Source organism: Meriones unguiculatus, chromosome 15, assembly GCF_030254825.1.
Source record: "Meriones unguiculatus strain TT.TT164.6M chromosome 15, Bangor_MerUng_6.1, whole genome shotgun sequence".
Lineage (NCBI taxonomy): Eukaryota > Metazoa > Chordata > Mammalia > Rodentia > Muridae > Meriones > Meriones unguiculatus.
In genome coordinates this window covers 62,188,397-62,211,888 of record NC_083362.1, presented here as the reverse complement: position 1 = coordinate 62,211,888, position 23,492 = coordinate 62,188,397, and the positions used below count along the sequence as shown (strand labels likewise).

At 55.0% G+C, this 23,492-nt stretch overlaps 2 protein-coding genes across 8 annotated transcripts; one reads left to right on the top strand and one right to left on the bottom strand.

The window, feature by feature from the left end:
- On the bottom strand, positions 1 to 3,716 carry Inha (inhibin subunit alpha). 3 transcript variants are annotated; one of them, XM_021626356.2, is made up of 3 exons: positions 3,582 to 3,716; positions 2,548 to 2,770; positions 1 to 991 (listed from the first exon to the last, which is right to left on the bottom strand). In XM_021626356.2, exons 2-3 carry the CDS (start codon positions 2,675 to 2,677, stop codon positions 162 to 164), a joined length of 960 nt encoding a protein of 319 aa, XP_021482031.2. In that variant the 5' UTR covers positions 2,678 to 2,770; positions 3,582 to 3,716; the 3' UTR covers positions 1 to 161. The 3 variants fall into 3 exon arrangements, with proteins under 3 accessions (XP_021482031.2, XP_060224661.1, XP_021482025.2); XM_060368678.1 differs by lacking the exon at positions 3,582 to 3,716 and adding an exon at positions 3,317 to 3,407; XM_021626350.2 differs by lacking the exon at positions 3,582 to 3,716 and adding an exon at positions 3,161 to 3,270.
- Positions 3,717 to 3,825: 109 nt separating this feature from the next.
- Positions 3,826 to 23,405, top strand: Obsl1 (obscurin like cytoskeletal adaptor 1). 5 transcript variants are annotated; one of them, XM_060368673.1, is made up of 21 exons: positions 3,826 to 4,843; positions 6,041 to 6,310; positions 6,389 to 6,640; positions 6,788 to 7,090; positions 7,262 to 7,558; positions 9,267 to 9,539; positions 11,158 to 11,430; positions 12,063 to 12,335; positions 15,123 to 15,395; positions 16,020 to 16,295; positions 16,374 to 16,661; positions 16,799 to 17,074; positions 17,682 to 17,951; positions 18,092 to 18,364; positions 19,472 to 19,738; positions 20,560 to 20,672; positions 21,197 to 21,353; positions 21,477 to 21,638; positions 21,934 to 22,038; positions 22,343 to 22,613; positions 23,258 to 23,405. In XM_060368673.1, the coding sequence occupies exons 1-21, from the start codon at positions 3,826 to 3,828 to the stop codon at positions 23,259 to 23,261; spliced, it is 5,694 nt and encodes a 1,897-aa protein (XP_060224656.1). In that variant the 3' UTR covers positions 23,262 to 23,405. The 5 variants fall into 5 exon arrangements, with proteins under 5 accessions (XP_060224656.1, XP_060224657.1, XP_021482007.2 ...); XM_060368674.1 differs by lacking the exon at positions 16,799 to 17,074; XM_021626332.2 differs by lacking the exon at positions 23,258 to 23,405 and having other exon boundaries at positions 22,343 to 22,617.
- The last annotated feature ends 87 nt before the right edge of the window (positions 23,406 to 23,492 follow it).

Sequence of the window (23,492 nt, the reverse complement as noted above, 5' to 3'; positions counted from 1 at the left end):
TCACACACACTTCCTTCTTTATTGTTATCCAAGGAACCCGAGTGGAATAGGGTACGGAGCCCTCAGACAGAAATGGGTAGTAAAGAGGGAGTGGGAACTGTCTACTTTCCAACCTGCCTTCCTCCTAGCTCACGATGGTCGGATAATGTGACAAGATGCTTTTAGATACAAGCACAGTGCTGCGTGATAAGGTTGGGCACCATCTCGTACTTGAAAGAGTAACCTCCGTCTGAGGTGGTTCGGACACGTAGGGACCTCTTACTCCCCGGTAGAGCAGCACAGCAGGGCTTGGCCCCTGGCACCAGAAACAGGGGTTGAGCAGGGGTCGGGGGAACCCCGGGGACTGGCAGGGGCAGATCGGATGTGGGCACCCCACAGCTGCCGTGGCAGTAGTGGAAGATGAAACTGGGAGGGTGTACAATCCAGCGGTCCCAGCCCAGCTCCTGGAAGGAGATGTTGAGGGCAGCTCGATGGCAGTAGGCGTGGGCAGCCGGTTCCTCTGGAGGCCTCTGCAGCAGACGCAAAGCTGCAGGAGACCAAGGCCAAGGCCTGGGGGGAGTTGAACGACGGGCCCTCTCCCCCGCGCTAGGTGGTCTAGGCCGAGTGTGGGCCACCAGGAACGGCATGGTTTCGGGCCTGCCTGAGCAGGAACACAGAGGGCATCGCAGCATCAACGCTAGGATAGGGTGAGTCAGCAGAGGGAAAGCAGATGACTCCAGGTGCAGGACAGCCCAGCGTGGGGGGCCCTGTCCCAACGACACAGGCACAGCCATGGGCCCCCCGGACGACAGCACCAGCAGGTCTAACAGGGGCCCAGAGCTATTGGAGGCTACTGTGCTCTTCCTGTCTAGCCCCGTGTGGAACCACAGCTGGGCGGAAGTCACCTGCTGGCTGCGTATGTGTTCGGATGGCCGGAAGACGTAAGTGAAGAGACTCTCCTCAGCCTCCTGGGCAAGCCCTCCAGCAGCTGGCTGGTCCTCACAGGTGGCACCTGTTGGGAGGTGGGGTGGGGGGGACAGAAGGGAAAAGAGAGGACAACCTTGATCTGTGGGACCTGAAACACCTTCACAAGAAGAATATGGGTGCTGACTGTTGAGTGCCACCTAGGCCCGGACACTCTCTGGAGCCTTGTGAAAACTGACAGAAGGCTCCCCAATTCTCTATGCATCATCAGAACAAGACATTGACCATTTCTCTTCTAGGCAGTTTTACCAGTTAAACCGCAGTGTGTAAGAGTGCATCTCCCCACCTCGGGCATACTTGTGAAGCTTACGTTAGGGGTCATCAGATAGCATGGAGTGGCTATCTTGCTTTGCGTGTATGTTTTACTGTTTTTTATATATCTCTATGTCAGAAACTTCATATGATAAATTCCTTAAAATAACTGTTTTTAAAGACAGCTTACAGGGAGGGGAGACGGTAAAACGCTCGTTGCTTGAGCGTTAGGAACCAAGTTCAACCCCAGCACCCACATAAAAAGCTGGCCGTACCCCTGTAATCTCTCTCGGGACTAAGGAGATAGACACCTGGGTGCGCAAGCCAGTCAGTCTAACTAATTGGTGAGCTCCCAGTTCAGAGAAAGACTCTTTCAAAACCTAACACAGCGAGTGACTAAGAAAGGTGTTCAGTACCAACCTCTGACCTCCACACATACGTGTATATGTATAAACTAATGAGAAGAAAACAACAAAAGAAAGAGGAGGATTGAAACGGAAAAGGGAAAGGATGGAAGGAAAAGGAGAACAGCCTAGAGGTCGGTCCTTCCCAGTCAAGTGCAGCTGGCATTCCTGTCCCAATATACACAGAGACTACAGTAAATATTATGGGTCAGCTGTTGTCAAAAGACTAGCAGTCAGGGCCCTACTAGAACACAGTCTCTCTCTTTATACATTCTAACAACTGAGCCTTTTTTTTTTTTTTTTCAGACAGGATGCCGAAGCGGCTGACAGTCAGCTATTAAGTGGCCAGGCTGGGATTCCACTTGATCTGAACTCCAAACTGTTTCCTCCTATGCTGCCAGGGGCTGAAGATGGGGAAGCAATGGGACCTCTCTAAGAGGACAGTGGGCCAGGTGAGAAGAGAGTCCAGCAGGAGGGCTTGCCTCACCCAGTCATCAGGACATGGGAATCACACAGGGAGGAGTGGGACACCCGGGAACACAGACCGGTTTCCCAACTAAGCATTCTGCTGGGCCCCTGAGGCCCTCTCAAGTCCCAATTGCCTGGAGCTAACGAAACAGTGTGTGTGAGGCAGAGGACAGACAGACAGGACAGGCAGCAGACAGGAACCTGATCTCTGTCTCCATACAGCCTTAGCTTCCCTTTCATATTCCGGTCCTGCTAAGCCTACCGGATCGCTCCAGCCTGAGCAGTAGAGGCTACTGCCTATTTGGTGCCCGGTCAGGGAGCCTTAGGAACTGGCCCATTGCCGCAAAGCCAGCTGAACAGTGTGGCTGCCATTCACAGCCAGATCTGCCTGGCTCCCATGCCCATGAAAGAGGTACCAGCTACTTCTCGAAGTTAACCGGCCAATCCCCAACCTCATTACCTGTGGCTGGGAAAAGAATGACTTGAGAGTCACCCTCCTTCTCTGCTTCAGAGGTCCTGTGCATGAAGCCCCCGAGAGCGTGTCTTCGAGGCAGTCGCCTTATTCCAGAACTCCCACCTTCCCCATCCATTGCTGGGGGTCCCAAAGCATCTAGGAATAGAGCCTTCACCTTGGCCAGGACAAGCTCCCGGACCAGTTCTGGCCCCTGGCAGCTGTCCGCATCCTGAAGGGTCAACAGCAAAAGGAGCAGCAGAGAACACCGGATCACCATAGTTCACTTGGCCCTGACAAAAGGGAGCCCACACCCTGCCCTGCACCCCTTCTGTTCAGGTCTGTCCAGGACCTCCCCACCGTCCCCTCCCCACCCCACTGCCTGCCTTCTTCTACCCTCCTCACCCCAGTCTCCCCCAGTCCTTCCCACGCCCTACAGTCCCAGTTGCCCCTGCCCATGGCATTGAGACCTCCTATCTCTGACGCAGATGTCTGTGGCCCTGAGCCTTATCTCCCACTCCCGCCAAGAATGTGGGGGAAGGGGCTGTGGAGGGTGTTCACCCCAAGTGACCTGACCCATTCATGCAAGCACACAACCCATCCCTCAAACACACACACACACATGCACACTCATCAGGTAGCACAGGTGCCTGGGTGCTAAGGTTGACCAGTCATCAAATGTCATTTGTCAGGAAGAAAGAATGCACAACTCCCCCCTTGGACTTTCTGGGGCTCCATTCAACCATAGCAGCTGCTAGGCCAACGTGGGAGGGAAGACCTGGGGCTGGGGCTCCGGGCCGAGGGCAGGTGGTCCCGCCTGCTCTATACTTAGCCTGGAGGAGCCAGTCTGGGCTCTTGTCCTCCAGCTGTGTCATCAGAGAATATTTTTGGGATTGGCAGCTGCAGGCGCCTCTGCCACTCAGGCCTAAGCCTGGTCTGCAGTTAAGAGACCTGGCTGCTGGAGGTGGGAGGGAGGAGGGGAAAGAGGCCCAGGCTGTGGGAGGGGGCTGGGAAGAGAGGCTCCCGAGAGCAGGAAGCCAGACCTCGGGCAAACTAGGCTGCTGGGCCCCTCGCGGCGCAGGCAAACAGGAAGGACTGCCCCCTGAGCTCTGGGCTCCGGGCCTGGGAGTCGCCGCGCAGCACGGCTGCAGCTCGGGTCGAGGGTAGGAGGCCAGCGGTCACCGGCGGTCACAGGAGTTCCTGGGGTCCCCGCGCTCGGTCCGCCACGCCCTGGCCTGGGCCCACGGCCTTCCCGCTCTCCTAGGCGGGCCATCTGCAGCGGCCGCGATGAAGGCCGGTTCGGGGGATCAGGGGAGCCCCCCGTGTTTCCTGCGCTTCCCGCGGCCCGTGCGGGTGGTAAGTGGCGCGGAGGCCGAGCTCAAATGCGTGGTTCTGGGAGAGCCGCCGCCCACTGTCTTGTGGGAGAAAGGCGGCCAACAGCTGGCGGCCTCGGAGCGCCTGAGCTTCCCGGAGGACGGCGCCGAGCACAGCCTGCGGCTGAGCAGCGCGCTGCCCACCGACGCCGGAGTCTACGTGTGCCGCGCCCGGAACGCGGCCGGAGAGGCCTACGCAGCGGCCGCCATCACCGTGCTAGAACCCCCCTCCCCAGAGCCCGAGCCCCAGTCCTCCGAGTGTCCGCTGCCGCCACCGCCGCCGGGCACTGGGGAGGGCGCCCCGGTGTTCCTGACGGGACCCCAATCCCAGTGGGTGCTGCGCGGGGAGGAGGTGGTGCTGACGTGCCAGGTGGGAGGCCTCCCCGAGCCCAAGCTGTCCTGGGAGAAGGATGGGATGGCCTTGGACGAAGTGTGGGACAGCAACCACTTCGCGCTGGAGCCCGGCCGCGACGCGAGTGGCCAGGGCGTAAGCCTGACGCTGCGCATCTTAGCGGCTCGGCTGCCGGATTCCGGGGTGTACGTGTGCCACGCCCGCAACGTGCACGGCCACGCGCAGGCGGGCGCGCTGCTCCAGGTGCACCAGCCCCGCGAGAGCCCGCCCCAGGATGCCGAGGAGCCCCCGATCCCCGTGGTGGAGCCCCTCAAGTGCGCGCCCAAAACCTTCTGGGTGAACGAGGGCAAGCATGCCAAGTTCCGCTGCTACGTGATGGGCAAGCCCGAGCCGGAGATCGAATGGCACTGGGAGGGCCGCCCCCTGGTTCCCGACCGCCGCCGCCTCATGTACCGCGACCGAGATGGTGGTTTTGTACTTAAGGTGCTCTACTGCCAGGCCAAGGACCGCGGGCTCTACGTCTGTGCAGCCCGCAACTCCGCGGGCCAGACGCTCAGCGCAGTCCAGCTGCACGTGAAAGGTAGAGCACCAGACCTCCAGTGCCCTCAGAGGAACCTCCTCGCTCACGTCCACCTCCGTGTCCGGAGGAGTATTGAATTCCCGTTTCCAGCCTTCCCCCCACCCCCCACAGGGATTCAGGTTTAGACGTCCCCAGTACACTCGTGAATTTCTTAGCAAACTACCCAGGTGATTTCACGGCAGATGATGACGACCACTGAACTAAGGAATAGGTGACCTCGCGTAAACCTTTCAAGTCCTAGAACATTCCTATCCTTTGCTCTTAGGCCTGCTTTCCCAACTGGATTCCCATCGGTAACAGTGTCTGTAAGATAATAGGGTTATATTGTGGGTGTAAATAAGTCTAAATTTACAATATGCTAATCCGAGAGAACAAGGGGGCCGCTGTAATTGAAAACACACATTTGGAGTGGAGGCTGTGTTCACAGATTTGGACCCTGAGTCTGTTGGGAAGGCCCGTGCAAACCTCCCTGGAGCCATTGCTCATTCACAGGGGAGATAGACTTGCCAGAAGCTCTCTGTTCTTTCATTGATCCACGGTTAAAGTTTGACAGAGGATGGAAGCAGAAGTTCCCCCTAATAGGACTTGAGAAGGGATTACCTTCTCACTGGGTGTTGCCTGCCTTTCTCCTTCCAAGGAGAATATTGAGAAGTTCCCTGGAGCCCTGCCTGGCATTTAACCAGGCGTGCGATAGATACCTGAGCTGTGGCAGTGACCTCACGGGTACAACTCATTGTGCCCAGACTTGCCAGGCCAGTGCGGAAACTGGAATGTCCTCAGGAAAGTTAAACTTCTTCAAGTGGCACCAACACTTGTTTTCCCCAGCTAGCTAACTCCCTGGCAGCTTCCTATTTCTGAAATACGGTTTTGAAATGCTTAGAATGCTATTAAAATGAAATCCAGTGAAGACCCATGCAGAAAACTTTTAGGGAAAAGTTGTAGAGTTAGGGAACAGTTTGAAAATCAACACTTGCCCTCCCTCCCCCCATTTAACACACAAGCAAATTGAGACATGTAAATGCTGTAAGATGTGTTTAAGGTGACATGGCTGGTGGGCATCAGGGTCAGGAGGAAATTAGGCCTTCTAAAGTTTGTTGGGAATTCAGCTGCCGTTCCTAGCCTGCTGGGAAGAACAAGGAAAGTGCGGCCACCCTCCGTTCCTTTCCTGAGCCTTCTCTTGCTCTGCTCTTTCTACAGAACCCCGCCTCCGGTTCACAAGGCCCCTGCAGGATGTGGAGGGCCGAGAGCAGGGGATTGTAGTGCTGGAGTGTAAAGTTCCCAACTCTAGGATCCCCACGGCCTGGTTCCGAGAGGACCAGCGACTGTTGCCGTGCCGCAAGTATGAGCAGATCGAGGAGGGCACTGTCAGGCGCCTCATCATTCACAAGCTGAAGGCGGATGATGATGGTGTCTATCTGTGCGAGATGCGGGGTCGGGTGCGCACTGTGGCCAACGTGACGGTCAAAGGTCAGCTGGCCAGTGGGAGGAGGCCGAGGCTGGTGGTGTCTAGTTCCTGGGGCTGATCCGCTGCCGCCCACATCTCAGGACCTATCCTGAAGCGCTTACCCCGAAAGCTTGATGTCCTGGAAGGAGAGAACGCAGTGCTGCTGGTGGAGACCCAAGAAGCTGGGGTCCAGGGGTGCTGGAGCCGTGACGGGGAGGAGCTACCAGCCACCTGCCAGAGCAGTTGTGGTCATATGCATGCCCTGGTCCTTCCAGGGGTGACCCGAGAAGATGCTGGCGAGGTCACCTTCAGCCTGGGCAACTCCCGTACCACTGCTCTGCTCAGAGTCAAATGTGAGAGCGTGGAGGCCTGGAAACAGGAGGGGCAGGGCAGGGCCATAGCCAGTTGCCAGTGCCTGGGTTGGCAAAGTGTGGATTTAAAGCAGGATGGTTGTTGGGGGCTTGTGTGAGACCCAGGTGAAAATCCCGCCTTTGTCTCAGGTGTCAAGCACTGTCCTCCTGGGCCCCCTGTATTGGTTGAGATGTTCAAAGGCCAAAAGAACACGGTCCTGCTGACCTGGAAGCCCCCAGAGCCGTTTCCAGAGAGCTCCTTCATTTACCGCCTAGAGCGGCAGGAAGTCGGGTCCGAAGACTGGGTCCAGTGCTTCAGCATTGAGAAAGCTGGAGCCGTAGAGGTGCCAGGGGACTGTGTGCCCTCAGAGGGTGACTACCGCTTCCGCATCTGCACAGTTAATGAACATGGCCGCAGTCCCCATGTCGTGTTCAACGGCTCTGCTCACCTTGGTGAGTTAATCCCTCTAGATTTTGCCCATCAGTATCTGTACCCCAAGTCATGCCCTTCCCCATGACCTCGTCCCATCTCTTGACTCTTGGTCCTTATGTTTTTCCATCCACCAGCTTTTGCCCTCTCTTGCCCTTTCTGGTTCTAACAGCCATACCGTGTCTCTGTCCCAGTGCCCACAGCTCGCCTGGTGTCAGGCCTAGAGGATGTTAAGGTGTATGATGGGGAAGATGCCGTCTTCTCCCTTGATCTGTCCACCATCATCCAGGGCACTTGGTTCCTTAATGGAGAACAGCTCAAGAGCACTGAGCCGGAGGGCCAGGTGGAGCCCGGAGCCCTGCGGTACCGAATAGAGCAGAAAGGTGTGCAGCACAGACTCATCCTCCAAGCTGTCAAGCACCAAGACAGTGGGGCCCTGGTAGGCTTCAGCTGCCCTGGTGTGCAAGACTCGGCTGCCCTCACTATCCAAGGTTGGTAACTGGTGGACAGCGAGGCAGATGGGTTCAGAGCATGGAATCCTTGTTTGCTGAACAAGGTGGCTGCTCTGTTTCTCCCAGCTGGGTTAGAAGAGTAAGGGGCGTTCATGATAGGCTCGGATTGAAAACTCAGAGGGGCAGGCCGGTTTCAACTCACAGCATATAGCTCTGCTCTTGGGTTCACCAGCGTCATTCCCATTCTTGGCATTGTTTTGATTTACAGGAATTCTGTTGCGTTGGGCTGGGGCTGGGGCTCAGTGGTGGAGATCATTGCCTAGAGTGGGTTAAACTCTACACTACCAAAAGGGACATTTGTCCTTTGATTTGAGAGACATGGATCCTGGTCCATGCCTTCTTTCTGACCTCTTGCCTAATTGCCAACACTGTCTCCTAGTGTTTCTACTTGAGGCGGGCATAGCCCTAGTCCCTTGACTTAGGTAACTAACACAGTCCTGTCGATAACCCTATAAAAGGGGCTCTTTTTTTTTTTTTTTTACCATTCCCACTTTACATGTAGGAAGACAGGCACAGAGAAATTAAATGGCCTGCCCAGCGTTAATGAGTGGTGGTCCTGGATTATGAACCCAGGTAGTTTGGCTCCAGGAGAGGGAATGTAACATCACTCAGGATTGGGGAGGGGTGCTAAAATTCAAGGACATCCTAGCACTTACCGTTGCTATTGCTAGAGAACCTGGGGCCTTAGAGAGGTAGCTTCCAGCCTCAGTGGAACAAGGAACAGTTGTTTCCAGAATGTAACCCAGGACCACTAACACTAGAGGGACCAGGAGAGATGGGCTCTTTAAGAGTTCTTAGGAACAGTGAAACCATCATGCTTAAGCATTGGCTTAAAAGCCTGACTTTGCTTGTTTTCTGTTGCTATAAAAGAAATACCTGAGCTAGGTTTGGTGGTGCATGCCTTCAGTCCCAGCACTCGGAGAGGCAGAGGCAGTCAGATCTCTGTGAGTTCAAGTTAGTGTACAGAGTGAGTCCAGGACAGCCCAAGCTACCCAGAGAAACCCTGTCTTGAAAAATAAAACCAAAAACCAGAATAACTGATGCTGGGTACTTTATAAAGAAAGGAATTTTGTTTAGCTCACAGTTCTGGAAACTGAAAATCCAAAGCCCTGTCAGTTCAGTCTCTAGTCTGAAGAGGACAAAGAGGTAGAAAGGCAATCATAATCAAAAGGAACCAAAATACATAACATGAACTTGCTTTGTAGCAGCGTACTGTAGAACTGACTAGAGTCCCTTGAGAACTGCCTCCCACTAGCCTCACCACTACTACTTCTTCCTGTTCCTCCTCCGTTAGACTTCCCCTCTCAAGGGTTCCAGGCACTGATACCATGAGGACCACAGTTCTGTCACATGAATCTTGCAGGGATAACTCAGATCATATCCAAACCAAACTGTAGCAAAACAATCCTGTTTCTTTTTCTTTTTCTTTTCTTTTCTTTTTTTTTTTCTGAGTACAGGAAATGAGCCTAGTACCTTGTGTGTGTGCTCCACAAATGTCCTGCCACTGTACTCTTTCCCCTTGACCCTCAAACCTGTTTTTAAACTGACGGCTGGACTTCAGTCACTGACAGCAGTTATCTTCCTCATGCATTCACCCTACACTGAGCGCACACGCTGGAGAAAGGGCTGCATATCTGAGCAGAATAGACCAAAGACGTTGCATGTGACCAGGTTTCTCTCCATTCAGAAAGCCCAGTGCACATCCTGAGTCCCCAGGACAAAGTGTCACTGACCTTCACAACCCCTGAACGGGTGGTGCTGACCTGTGAGCTCTCAAGAGTGGACTTTCCAGCATCGTGGTACAAGGACGGGCAGAAAGTGGAGGAGAACGAATCACTCATAGTAAAGATGGATGGGTGCAAACACCAGCTGATCCTGCCTGAGGCTCAAGTCCGGGACAGCGGTGAATTTGAATGCAGAACGGAAGGGGTCTCGGCCTTCTTCAGTGTCACTGTTCAAGGTCAGGAACCCATGCTGGCCTCTTCCAGCTGAGGCTCGTTTTGGGAGCTTTGTAAGCCCTGCCCCTATAGTCTGTTGTCTTGGCCGGGGTCCCCTTTTACAGAGGGCTTTTTGTTTTGTTTTGTTTTTGTGGTATTTGGGTGCAGCCTAGGCCCTTGTGGGTCAGTACTCTCCTACTGGGACACATACCTGATCCTGCATTTGCTTCTTGAACCTCATGCTCGTGTGTCCACATCATCTAGCACCCTTGCCCACCAGTGTGAACACACACACCCTCTGCTGGTGAGGTGAGGGGGCTAAATGCAGTTGAGGGAAGAAAAGGGGTGGAGCTGGCATTTATTGAGGACCTACTCTGGAGTTAGCGCTATGCTGGCTAATTTGCACCTATGCTATCTTGTTTAATTTTCACAACTCAATAAGGCATAACCTCTGGTCTACAGGTAAGGACACTGAGGCTCAAAGAATTATTGTGACTTCCCTGCCATCACTTAGCCAGGAAAGGTGGTGGCTTGGAATCACACCCTGGACTGGCTTTTTCCTGCTACTGGTGGTGTTTGAAGTAGGCAGAAGTGTTAAGTGTCTTGATCCAGGGGTCACATAAGGCAAGAGCACACTGGAAGCCTGTTAAAAATGCAGGTCTCCTGGGCTATCCAGGGGTGGAACATCCAGGACTGAGGGGTTTTAGAAAGCTGACGGTAACTCAGCCAGGTGACACATGCAGCTTTGAGGCCAGCCTCAGCAGTCTGAGACATTGTCTCAAGCTGACTCTCAAGGAGGGTGACGTAAGAGCTATGACATAAGAGCTGCTCCCTTTGAGTAGAAATCCTGCTGTAACTTGGAACACCCTGTGACCCGCCCCCCACCTGAATGTGTCCTGTGACAGGGAACTCACTCCCCATATTAGTTGGTTTTCTGCCATTGTAATGAAATACCTGAACTATCCATTGATGATGAGAAAGGGTTGTTTTGGGGATTCCAGCCCCAACACCATTATTTTGAGACTACGGTTGGGGGCACTGGATGGCAAAGGCAGGGTTGTTTGTGTCCAAACACAGTGCTTGTCTTCATGGCCAGGAAATAAGAAGGAATAGGCTGGGATCCCGCCAGCCCCTTGGAAGACAGGCCCCAGTGACCCAAGTTTTTCCTGTCATGCCCACTGCATAGCACCATGATAGTACGAGCCCAGCCTGCAAGCCCTTAACATCCATGCCTTCGATTTATTGCCTGTGAACAAAGCACAACCTTGCAAGATGGAATGGTTGCTTGATACTGCCTAAGTCATTCTCCAGGCCTGTCCTTGTGAAGGAAGCAGTAAACTCAGCCAGGTGCCTTGTGATTGCGATCTCCCTTCTACCTATGTCGATATTGGCTGCCATTATATGAGCTCACTGTGTCCCCTACCCTCCACCATTCAGGCACCTTTGGGGATCAGTGGATCACAATGGAACATTTCATCTTCCTTCATGCCTAAGCTGCCATGCCAATAGGAGCTCATGTCATTTGCCCCTGCATGGCATGGTTTTGATTATCCCTCTCCCCAGCCACCATTGACCTCCTAAGTCATGTCTCCTGCCCTTGAGTGATGGGATGTTTATGATCTCTCTCTGTTCCCCATCTAGATCCCCCAGTGCACATTGTGGACCCCCAAGAGCATGTGTTCGTGCACGCCATCACTTCCGAGTGTGTCACGCTGGCCTGTGAGGTAGACCGAGGGGGCGCTCCTGTGCACTGGTACAAGGATGGGCAGGAGGTGGAGGAGAGTGACATCATGGTATTAGAGAACGAAGGGTCCCATCACCGCCTGGTGCTGCCCGCAGCCCAGCCCTCCGACGGGGGCGAGTTTCAGTGTGTTGTAGGAGATGAACGTGCCTACTTCACCGTCACCATCACAGGTGGGACCAGCTAGAGCAGCTAGCACACGCGCTCCTGTGTGTCATTCTTCTAGCCCCCGCCCCCACCAGCCTTCCTGTATTGTCTAGTCCCGAGCATACTAGTCCTGGCAACTCATCACCAGGGATCCCCTGCCTTTTCCATATTCCAGGAGTCCCCTACTAAGACGGTTCCTTGAGGACAGCAGTTCTGTTACAGAGCAGGTGGTACCAGGTGTGGCAGGGGTCAAACAATTTAAGGGGCCTGTGGGGGCCACCTGAGACCGAGGCCTCCTCTCCCATGTTTAATTTTTTTATACTGTCTTTGTCTCATGTCAGAGAATGTGAACTGTTCTCCACCACTAAAGTGGACACCACAGTCCCCATTCTGCAGCTCCCACACGACCCTTCGCCTGCTTTGGCGATGACGGTTGTGTTTCTCTGGCCGTGATGGCCGTACACGGGGGGTCATGTGGATTGTGTGTGACTGGAGGCTGTGAGTGACTGCCTAAAGAGTGACTTCTCCTTCAAGACATGGCTGACTTTCAAGGCACAGGAGACAGGCCTGGATCAGGGAGGGTAGCGGGGCATCCCAGACCCACCCCCTCTTGCCGTGCATCAAATGTCTCTATCCTTCAGATGTCTCTATCCTTCAGATGTCTCTTCATGGATCGTGGACCCCAGTGGCAAGGTGTATGTGACAGCTGTACGCCTAGAGCGTGTGGTGCTGACCTGTGAGCTCTGCCGGCCCTGGGTTGAGGTGCGCTGGACCAAAGATGGGGAGGAGGTAGTGGAAAGCCCAGCACTGCTCCTGGAGAAGGAAGACAACATTCGCCGCCTGGTGCTACCCTCGGTCCAGCTTGAGGACTCCGGCGAGTACTTGTGTGAAATCAATGATGAGTCGGCTTCCTTCACTGTCACCGTTACAGGTGTGGGCCCACCCCAGCCCCCAGAATCACCAGAGGACCACCCTGAGACTAAGGGATGTTGAGTGGATATTTCCTCACGTGCAAGCTTGCTGATCTCGGGGAGGGGAGTGTGGGTTGAGGTGCATGCAACAGGGTCACTGCTGGAAAGAGCCTGGAGTCCCAGTTGGAATAATCAGGCCCTTCTCCTGGCAGCAAGGCCAGGTCTAGCTGTGCTCCACCAGCTCACTGACTGAATGCCATCTGGGCCAGGTGCCTGAGCTGTTGGTCAGGGCGCTGCCAGACTAGCCGGGAAGGCAGTTGTTAACCAGGGGTCGCAAATGGGGAGACCCTTGGCCTCTGTGCAGCCCACAGATATCTTTTGTTTGGCCTGCAGAGTCATACCAAAGTCAGGACAGTCCAAATAACAACCCGGAGTTATGCGTCCTCTTGAAAAAGCCGAAGACCCGGCGGCTCTGGTCCCGTTTCCCCCCATGGCGACGAAAGGCTGGCACTGAGTAGCAGCTACCCCACAGTATGGGGCCCCCATTCCTCTGTTCCACCATCCCTGCTATTCCCTCTGCCTCTCCCCAGACCTTGAGCCATTGACTTAACCCACTTGGCCTCTGCAGTTTGCGACCCCTGTGTTAAACCAATAAACACACCAATAAACATTCCAAGACACCTCGTGATAAGTGATGAATGCAGTTAGGGTCCAGGGCTCCACAGAACAGCCAGGCAGGGAGGTCCTTGGAGAAAGTCACCCAGGGTGACAGTAATATGGGCTGGACTCCATATATTCCACAGCATATGAACAGACATTTATTTCCTCTCCAAAGGGCACAGCCTAGAAAGAAAGCCCCAACACATGTCAGAGTGTAGGCTGTCAAGGACAGCGTAGGAATCCCAAGGCTGTTGGCTGCTGTCTTGGTCAGGGTAATGATGATGTGTACCTGCTGGTACCGGAGCTAAGTTGAGTTAGGGGGGTGGGCAGAGAATATTCTAGGTAGGGGAAAGTACAGGATGGCTAGAAGTGATGGTGGTTTTTGCCAGAGACCTCAGGACTACAGCTTACAGCGCCATTCCCAGTGTGTGTGGTAGTGGGGGAGGGGGGAGGAGGCTAGACAGTTCTGGGCATCACAGAAGAACCCCAGTGGCAGCACTGGGACAACTACCCTCTTCATGGTCCTGTTGCCTTCCTCCCTGACCTGCCCAAGGAGTCATCCTCAGGCTGAGCTAATTAGGGATGTACTCCCTATGCCCCAGATAATGGAATCCACAGTGGCAACAAGGCTTATTTTACAGGTACTTATCTTCACTCCCTTGTTCCCAGACCTGGCCAGACATAAAGCCACAAACCACAAAACATAGGTGCTTCACAGGAAAGTTCACACAGACACCACCTCACCTCCAGGCCAGAGTGGATCAAGCCCCACACCAGATGGGTTTTGTTGTTATATCTTTTCCCCAGCTCATTTCCCCAACCTCTTCTACAGCCAAGAAGCTGCCTTCTGTAATCTTCTGGCCGTGTCATGGCTGAATCAGACACTTTGAGAAAAGAATCCCATTTGTGGAGGTGTGCGACATGAGCTCAAGGCTGCAGTGTACTCTGGGTCCTCCAAGAACTGGAAAAAAAAAAAAAAATCCTAGTCCAGGAAGCTAGAACTTCCCTGCTCAGGCCACAAGGGGGCCAGGGATACGCTTGTCTTCTGGATACTTGATACTCAAGAACAAAAAGGCATGGTACTATGGGCAAGCTTGGGCTTGATGAACCTCTAACAATGTTGACTTGGTTCCTTCTCTGTGGAGGAGTGGCCTGTTCTGGAGGATGAGCTCCCTGAAGCAATGTGTAGCATCCCTGGGAAACTTTTAGAAAGGTTTTAGCAACTCTGGTATACAGAGAGTTGCTGCAAGTGGGAGGCTTGGATTCCCTCCCACTGCTTGAAGCAGGAGAGACTGCTTAGAACAGAATGCTCCCTCCTCCTGCCCCAGGAGCTGTAGCCATCTGTGACCTTAAGGGCAATCCATTGCTTAATAGTTCTGTGCCTTAGTTCTTTCATCTGGAAAATGGAGACAGCTTGAGGCAAAATCCACAAAGTGCTTGGAGTCTTAATGGAGCATTAGGAAGTATCTGTTCTTACAGATCTTGATTCCATTCCTGCACAATTTTGAAAGCCCCCAAACCCTCAAAATCAAAAGGCTTGGTAAAAGTTCAGCCGTCATCTGGTGTGGTGACGCATACCTTTAACCCTAGCGCTCAGGAGGCAGAGGCAGGTGGATCTCCTGTGTTTTCCAGGCCATCCAGGTCTACATAGTGAGTTTCATATCAGCCAGGGCTATGTAGTGAAATCCTCTCTCTCTAAAAAAAGAAAAAGTTTAGGAGTCAAATTTATTTCGTGAAAACTGAGTTTAACTGATGCATACTTAGTTATTCTTTTTTTTTTTTTTAAATTATTTTTATAGTTATTCTTAAGTTACCTGGTAGGGGTAGTATATCTCTTTGTGAGATGTGACTGTATCTTTTAGTATGTCTTACTGAGGGTAAAAACATTACACAGCAAAAATGTTAATGGGAATAGGCAGAGGCAGGGCCTGAAGGTGTCTAATAAGTGAGAAATGCATCCTTTTTTAAACTCTTAAAGATTCTGGATTCTATAAATGTCTGGTCCTAGGGATTTCAAGGATAGACCAGGGACCCACTGTTACTTACTATTATTACTTCTCAGTACTACTATTAATACATGGGCAGCAGGGCCCACCTGCTACCAAATCATGCCAGTTAGTGACAGTTGTGTTTGGCCTACTCCGCAGAGCCCCCTGTGAGGATCATATACCCCCGGGATGAGGTGACCTTGATTGCTGTGAGTTTGGAATGTGTGGTGCTGACGTGTGAGCTCTCTCGAGAGGACGCTCCCGTGCACTGGTACAAGGACGGGCTGGAGGTAGAGGAGAGTGAGGCCCTGGTGCTGGAGAGTGATGGGCCTCGTCGCCGTCTGGTGTTGCCCGCCGCCCAGCCAGAGGACGGGGGCGAGTTTGTGTGTGATGCTGGAGATGACTCAGCCTTCTTCACTGTCACTGTCACAGGTGGGTGGTTTCTGTGGACACCCCCAGGGAGGTAAAGAGACAGGGCGCTATAGGACAGACATCAACTGTCCCTCTTTCCCTCATCTTAAGGGCTTCCCCGTTTCCCTTCCCCCATGCCTCTTTCCCAGATTCCTCAGTCTTAGCCATCAGAGAACTCAGATCAAGCTGGGACGGTGTCCCCAGGCCTGGTGAGAAGGAGCCCAGCAGTTGGGATCATTCATTCATTCATTCATTCATTCAACAAATGCTTTATTAAGCAACTAGTGTATTCTTGGCACCATCCTAGATGCTGGTGTGCAAAGTGCACCAGTGAGCTACAAGTTTCTGTGTTCATAGAACCCACATTGGGAAGGGGTAGACAGGCAGAAAATAAGCAAAATAAATGGCTTGTCAAGCAGCAATAGCTAAGTGTGTCAGAGATAGATCATAGAAGGGGAGAAAATTGGGATGGATCTAGGGAGGGGTGAATTGATAGTTCCGGTGCACGAGTCTGCCTCTTCTCTGACCGCAGGCAAGCCCTTTTCCTCCTAGGAGCCTTCGGGCGCTTAGATGTAAAGTGTATTGGAGTGGCAGGGAGAGGCCTTGAGTCAAAACTACAGGCCCCTTTCTCTGCCCACCCACCAGCTCCACCAGAAAGGATTGTGCGTCCGGCAGCCCGGTCCCTGGATTTGCAGTTTGGGGCGCCAGGACACGTGGAGCTGCGCTGCGAAGTGTCCCCGGCTGGGTCCCAGGTGCGCTGGTACAAGGATGGGCTAGAGGTAGAGGTGTCAGATGCCCTCCAGCTGGGGGCCGAGGGGCCTGCCCGCACTCTCACCCTGCCCCACGCCCAGCCTGAGGATGCCGGGGAGTATGTGTGTGAAACTCGAGATGAGGCTGTCACCTTCAACATCAGCCTGGCTGGTGGGTGTGCCGGGCCAGCCTGGGGTGGGGAGGCAGGGGGAGCTGGCTTGGGCTTACCACCTCCTCTCCTTCGTGCAGAGCCCCCAGTGCAGTTCCTGGCCCCGGAAGCAGCCCCGAACCCGCTCTGTGTGGCTCCTGGGGAGCCGGTGGTGCTGAGCTGTGAGCTCTCCCGGGCAAGTGCGCGAGTGTTCTGGAGCCACAATGGCAGCCCTGTGCAGCAGGGCGAAGGACTGGAGCTGCGAGCTGAGGGTCCTCGAAGAATCCTCTTCATCCAGGCTGCAGAGCTGGCTCATGCAGGTGTCTATACCTGCCAGTCTGGGGCAGCTCCAGAGGCCCCAAGCCTCAACTTCAATGTCCGGGTGGCTGGTGAGTACAGCGTGGACAGAAAGCCTTAGTAGTACCCCATATTAAGGCCTCCCCGCTTTCCCTTGCCCTGTTTCCCCAGCTTGTCTCTCTGCCCTTCTCATTGCCCTCCCAAGTGACCCCTAGCTCTGACCCCACAGAGCCCCCGGTGCGGGTAGTGGCCCCCGAGGCAGCCCAGACGAGGGTTCGAAGCACACCAGGCGGGGACCTAGAGCTGGTGGTGCACCTCTCCAGGCCAGGGGCCCCTGTGCGCTGGTACAAGGACGGGGAGCGCCTGGCAAGCCAGGGGCGGGTGCGGCTGGAGCAAGCCGGGGCCAGGCAGGTGCTGCGGGTGCGGGGGGCACGGAGAGGGGACGCTGGGGAGTACCTGTGCGACGCGCCCCAGGACAGTCGCATCTTCATCGTCAGCGTGGAAGGTAATAGCGCACCCCTCACACCCAGTGGTCTCTGGCACCCACAAAGACCACCTCTTGTCTTTCTGGGCCCCTTTTCGTCTCCTACATCTCACCCAACTTGCTCTCTGTGGTTCCCACCGATGCGTGTATGACTGCCGCTGTAAGAGGGCAAATCCCCCTTTCCAGGACCCTAGCATGGCAGGGTATGGCCCAGTAGATAAGAACGGGGCCTCTAGAGCCAGCTTGCCCAGGGTCCAACTCAGACTCTGCTCTCTGGGAGTTCCGGGACATTAGCCAAGTTGTTTGACTCCTCTGAACCGCAGCTCTGAAATGGGATAGCAGATAGGTTGTTATGACTGCTAAATACTTGTACAGGGCCCCTAGTGAGTGATGTCTTGGTGCTAGGGACTTAGGAATAGGTGCCAGGCTGGGATTGCAGGAAGCTTACCAAGTGTGGCCGGTAATTCGCATCCTGGTCTTTGGGAGAACTCATGTGACCGACACACACAGTAGAGCCTCGCTCAGGCGGTAGTGATTGGTGGGAGAAAGCGGGCTTCAATCCTGAGGAAGGGGTGAAAAGGAGAGGGATAAAGGCATCCAGCTCACTGCCCCTCACCCCTCCTTCCAGAACCCCCACCAGCGAAGCTAGTCTCCGAGCTGACACCCCTGACAGTCCACGAGGGCGATGATGCCACATTCCAGTGCGACGTATCACCATCGGATGCCGAAGTCACGTGGCTACGCAATGGCGCTGCCGTCACTCCAGGGCCCCGGGTGGAGATGGTCCAGAATGGTTCAAGCCGCTCTTTGATCATCCGGGGCTGCCAACTCCAAGACGCAGGGACCGTGACTGCACGCGCTGGAGCCGCCGACACAAGCGCCAGGCTCCATGTTCGAGGTTTAGTGCTACTGAGCGTAAAGAGCTCTGTTCCCTGTAACCCGCTCGCAATCGTGACCTCTAGGTCACTTCTCAGTGAGCTAGCCAGGGCCGGCCTTCAACATCCGGGCTCTGTGATCTCCTCTCTTCTTCCCTTCCAGAGACGGAGCTGCTGTTCCTGCGGCGGCTGCAGGATGTTCGCGCCGAGGAAGGCCAGGATGTGTGCCTTGAGGTGGAGACGGGCCGAGTGGGTGCCGCTGGAGCTGTTCGCTGGCTACGAGGTGGGGAACCTCTTCCCCTTGACTCTCGCCTGACCACGACCCAGGATGGCCGTGTCCACCGCCTCTCCATCCAGGGCATCCTACTTACCGACCAGGGTACCTATGGCTGCGAGAGCCACCACGATCGCACCCTGGCCAGGCTCAGTGTGAGGCGTGAGTGTCCAGTCTTCTCCTAATTTATCACACACCTGACTGGTCCAGAACCTCCCCCCTCCCCCACCCTCCACCAAAGTGCTTCTTTCTCCTGAGGGAAGTCCGTCCTGGCCGTCCCAATCTGGGGCCTGGAGACTCCTCAAAGCAAAAACTTGAATATTTTCTAGTTACCTCAGAAGTCCAAACGGACTTTGCTTTCCACCCCCAACTTCCAGAATGCCTTTGCTAGCAACATAAATGCTATGCCGCAGAAAGACTGTATTTATTATTATTATTATTATTATTATTTCGAAAGAATGGCTGGCAAATAGCACTTCTCACCCACTACCTCATGCCGGAGCCCTCTATTAGCTAGCTGTGTGATCTCATGCAATCTCTCTGAAACAAATCTTGTTAAAAGGTAGAGATCAACTTCGAGGAAGTTCGCCGATGTATCAGACCTTGGTGATTGGCTGTCACCAGTGACGTGTGTTCATCACAGTATAGTCAGTGGTTCTCAGCCTGTGGGTTACGACCCCTTTGGGAGCTGAAAACAGGGGTCACATATCAGATATCCTGCACATCAGATCTTTACATTACAGTTCAAAGCCAGAAGACTTACTGTTACGAAGTAGCAACAAAGATAATTATATAGTTGGGGGTGGGTACAACACAAGGAACTGGATTAATGGGTCGAAGTGTTAGGAAGGCTGAGAACCGCTGATTAGTGCAATAGGGAAAACAAGGGCTACAGAAAGTCAGAGCAGCTTGCCAATAGATCACACAAATTATATCTTAAAGCTAGGCTCCGATCCCAATGGGTCTAGCCTCAAATTTCCTGTTCCTTCCAGTGTTACCCCCCCCAACACACACACACACTGAGACTTCTCACTCCTCAAACTCTAACGTTCCATGTGGTTTCCTTTTCCTAACTGCAGTACTTTCTCCTCTGACCAAATCTAGTCAATTGTGTCTCTCCTTTCCTCCCACACACCCAGTCTGAATTTCTATCTATTTAGGCTTCGCTGGAGTGCCTGGGGTGGGTGGTGTGGAGAGTGCTAAAGGGTGAGTGAGCTCCTGAACCCTGTCCAGAGCTAGCACCCTCCCTCTCTCATCTCCCCACACTAGCTCGACAGCTGAGGGAACTTCGGCCTCTGGAGGATGTGACCGTCAGTGAGGGAGGCAGCGCCACCTTCCAGCTGGAGCTGTCTCAGGAGGGTGTGACCGGAGAGTGGGCCCGGGGTGGAGTCCGGCTGCACCCGGGGCCCAAGTGCCACATTCTTTCGGAAGGCCGTACTCACCGCTTGGTGCTAAGCGGCCTGGGTCTGGCTGACTCAGGCTGCATCTCCTTCACCTCGGACACTCTGCGCTGTGCTGCTCGGCTCTCAGTGAGAGGTGTGGCCTCCTGGGCCCGTGCTTGCCGGTTCTCTATGTGTGACCACTGACCTAACCGCGTGGCTCCTACTGACCACCCCGGCAGAGTGGAGAACCCCTGGATCCTTTGGATCTGTGTGCCCCCCTCGCGCCCCCCCCCCCCCCGCCAGTGACCACCTGGCTTGAGTACAGCTGCTCCTGTTGCCTGTGGCCCTGCTAACCGGTGCTACAATCCCCTCTTGTCTGCCTGGTCTGTCCCCACTGACTACTCTTATCCTGACTCAGTGGCCTCCTTTGCTGCCCAAGTGTGCCTGCTGTAATCCTTCCATCGATGAGCCACCAGAGTGCTCTAGTGCTAATTCTGCCTGAGGGCCCCATTTTTCCAGCCCTAAGGATTTCCCCATTAGCCACTCCTCTAGGGACCCCCAGTGCTCTGTGGAGCTCTTATGTCCCCCTCCCCCAAGGCCCAGTGTCTTCAGCTGTCCACTCCAGCCACTCGGCCACCGCCGTTCATGCATCTGAGTGATCCTTGAGGCATCTCCTCTTCAGCTTGTGCCCTTGTCCTCCAGCCCCAGCGTGGCCCCCGCTGACCACCTCAGAGATGTGACTCACGGCCAGTCACTCCTACCTCACTGGTTCTTTGGTCCTGCTCTGTCTCCCACTCCCCAGCATCTGCCTTCAACTTCCTGTCCTCAAGTGTCCTCCACCCACTAATGGCCTCCACTGGCCACCTGCATGCATCTGCCACTGCTGCCCTACTGTGTCTGTGTGTTGTGCAAGGTGGATCCTCATTCCTCCCTTACCCCTATCCCTTGGCACTGTTTTCCCTTACCCACTCCCAGAGGTCCCAGTGACTATTGTGCAGGGGCCACAGGACCTAGAAGTGACTGAAGGTGACACAGCCACGTTCGAGTGCGAGCTTTCCCAGACTTTGGCTGACGTTACCTGGGAGAAGGTCAGAGCATGGCCCTGGTGCAGACATGTCGACATTAACAACAGTTTGTGGGCAAGGAACTAACACTCACTGCACCTGTGAGACTGGCACTGGGCTAAGATTGATGTCACAATTTAATCCTTTTTAGTCCTTACAACACCCTGTGAAGGTACACCTTGTTATCTCCAGGCTATCTAAAGAATAAGTTCTGTGTGATGAACAGGGTTAGTTGCTCAAGGGCAGACGAAAAAGGTAGACCGTATTTTGGAAACCAATTTTAAAATCCACACTCGGTGGGTCCCTACAGAGCTCTGGGCTTTCTGTGCCATTGGTGCCAACTCTCGGCTATAAAGTCGGCAAGGTATAGCACCTTCTCAAAGTAGTAAAGGGAAGATGTGGGATGGTCCAACCCTAGGAGGGAACACAAGAAACCCACTAGTGCGCCCCTGGACTGCCCTGGTATCCACAGAGGACAGCGCCACCTTCCAGGGCCGCAGCCTCCAGAGTCCTGCTAAGCACGCTCTGACTATAAATCCCGCCCTTAGGACGGGCAGCCACTCTCTCTCAGCCCGCGCCTCCGGCTCCAAGCTCTCGGCACTCGCCGCCTTCTGCTGCTGAGGAGCTGCAGCTCCTCGGACGCCGGGACCTACAGCTGCACTGTGGGGATGGCCCGCGCCGGGCCTGCGCGCCTGACCGTGCGCGGTGGGTACCACTTTGGCGGAAGAGTGTTCGGCTACGGCTCACCTACTTCTAGGGAGGGGGCGTGGTGTGTGGGTGCGTGTCCCCGTGGCTCCGCCCTGCCTCACGCCCCCGGCTCCGCCCCAGAACGAGAGGTGTGTGTGCTCCGCGAGCTCCGGTCGGTTAGCGCCCGCGAAGGAGACAGCGCCACATTCGAGTGCACCGTGTCGGAGACCCAGACCACCGCGCGCTGGGAGCTCGGAGGCCGCGCGCTGAGACCCGGAGGTCGCGTCCGCATCCGACAGGAAGGTCTGGCCGCCTTTCTACCCTCTATGACCCCTTGCAGCCTTGCCCGGGGTTCAGGCAGACCCCGCCCCGTTCTGATAAGCTCCTCCTCTAGCTTGAGCAGGCTCCGCCCCCCGGCCACACCACCGGGATCTCCCGGACTTTCCACCGCCGCCAGCCCCGAGTCCTTCCTAGCTCCTTTTTGTGCTTCTTGTCCCTAATTCCGCGCGCCGACACTTCGGACCTGCTCGGGTGCCACCTTCATTCTCGAATCCTCCTGGGAAGCGGCTGAGACCTCTCTACCTTCCCCTCCCCCCAGGGAAGAGACACGTTCTGGTGCTGAGCGAGCTGAGAGCGGAGGACACCGGTGAAGTCTGCTTCCAGGCCGGACCCGCCCAGTCCTTGGCCCGGCTGGAGGTGGAGGGTAAGCTCCTGAGGCGAAGGCGACGGGAAGGGCGTCATCTCCTGTCCTGGGACTGACTGACTGGTCACTGGTCCTAGAGCTATTGCTTTCTTCATCTTTCCTTTCGAGGGGCTCTCGGGGCAGGTCTCAGAGGGCAGCACATTTCTTCAGAAGACTAAGACGAAGAGACTTGGAGCTGGGCATGCAGGGAAACAGACTGGAGGCTTGGGCTAGGAGTGGAAGAAGTAGGCAGGGGAGATTCATCTCTTCTCTAGGGACCGTGCTTGTCCTTATTAAGCCCCTGTCCCCCCACCCCCAACCGCAGCGTTGCCTCTCCAAATGTGCCGCCGCCCACCTCGCGAGAAGACGGTTCTGGCCGGCCGCAGGGCGGTGTTGGAGGTGACCGTGTCCCGCCCCGGGGGCCACGTGTGTTGGATGCGGGAGGGGGTCGGATTGTGCCCGGGAACCAAGTATGAGATGCGCAGCCACGGTGCCACCCACAGCCTGGTCATCCATGACGTCCGACCCGAGGACCAGGGCACCTACAGCTGCCAGGCGGGCCAGGACAGTGCTGACACACAACTGCTGGTAGAGGGGTGAGTAAAACCCACAGGGCAGAATCTCAGAAACAGGAGACTGGCCAGGCAGGAGGGGCCCCCTGGAAGCTGCCGGCCTGAACCACCTACGGGAGGCTCTCCCAGGACTCGGGGAAGACTCTTGGCAGTGGGTTCTGGGGCATGTGGGGAGCGGGGGAGGGGGAGAAAGATCACAACCAAGGCTGAGATAGAGAGGGAGCCCTGAGTCTCAAAAGAAGCTTCCCTGACCTTCCTAGGGCCCTTCCTGCTAGGGCCTCTCACTTTCCTGTTCTTCTGGTGCATGCTTGTCTCCCCAGAGCGCCCCACTGCTCTTTTCCCCACTACCCACCAGTAGGCCTATCCTCCACCTCCTCCTGCCCATTTTCCCGCTAGCTTCTGCTCACCTAAGTGGGTTCAAGAGCAATCAGAGCATCTCCTTCCAGTCTTTCACTCTTTCACATAGGAGGCACCCACTCTCCCCCAAATCTTTGCAAATTTTTTACACATTTGGCTGTGTGCTCCCCCAGACACCCTTGACAGAGGCTCTGGAAGGGTGGGACCCAGCTCTTCCCTTGTGGGTATCCAGGTTCTGCCAGCGTGGGGAGGAGAGTGGCTTGGCCTTATTCTCCCCAGCCCCATTCCCACATACAGTCATTCCTCTACAGGTGACTAGAGGACGGAAACAGAGCAAGCGGGCACCCTCGGACAGTGTGGAAGGAGGCGTGTACCCTTATACTGAGCAGGGTGGGGAGGGAGAATCCAGAGGTATCAGGAAATGAGAATAATAATAATAAAAATGCTAGCGTCCATGCCCACACCTGTCTGTGTGCCATGGGAAGGCAGACCTATGTTTGCAGCCCCTATAGGAACTAACACAGCTCCGAAGCCACAACGCTTCCA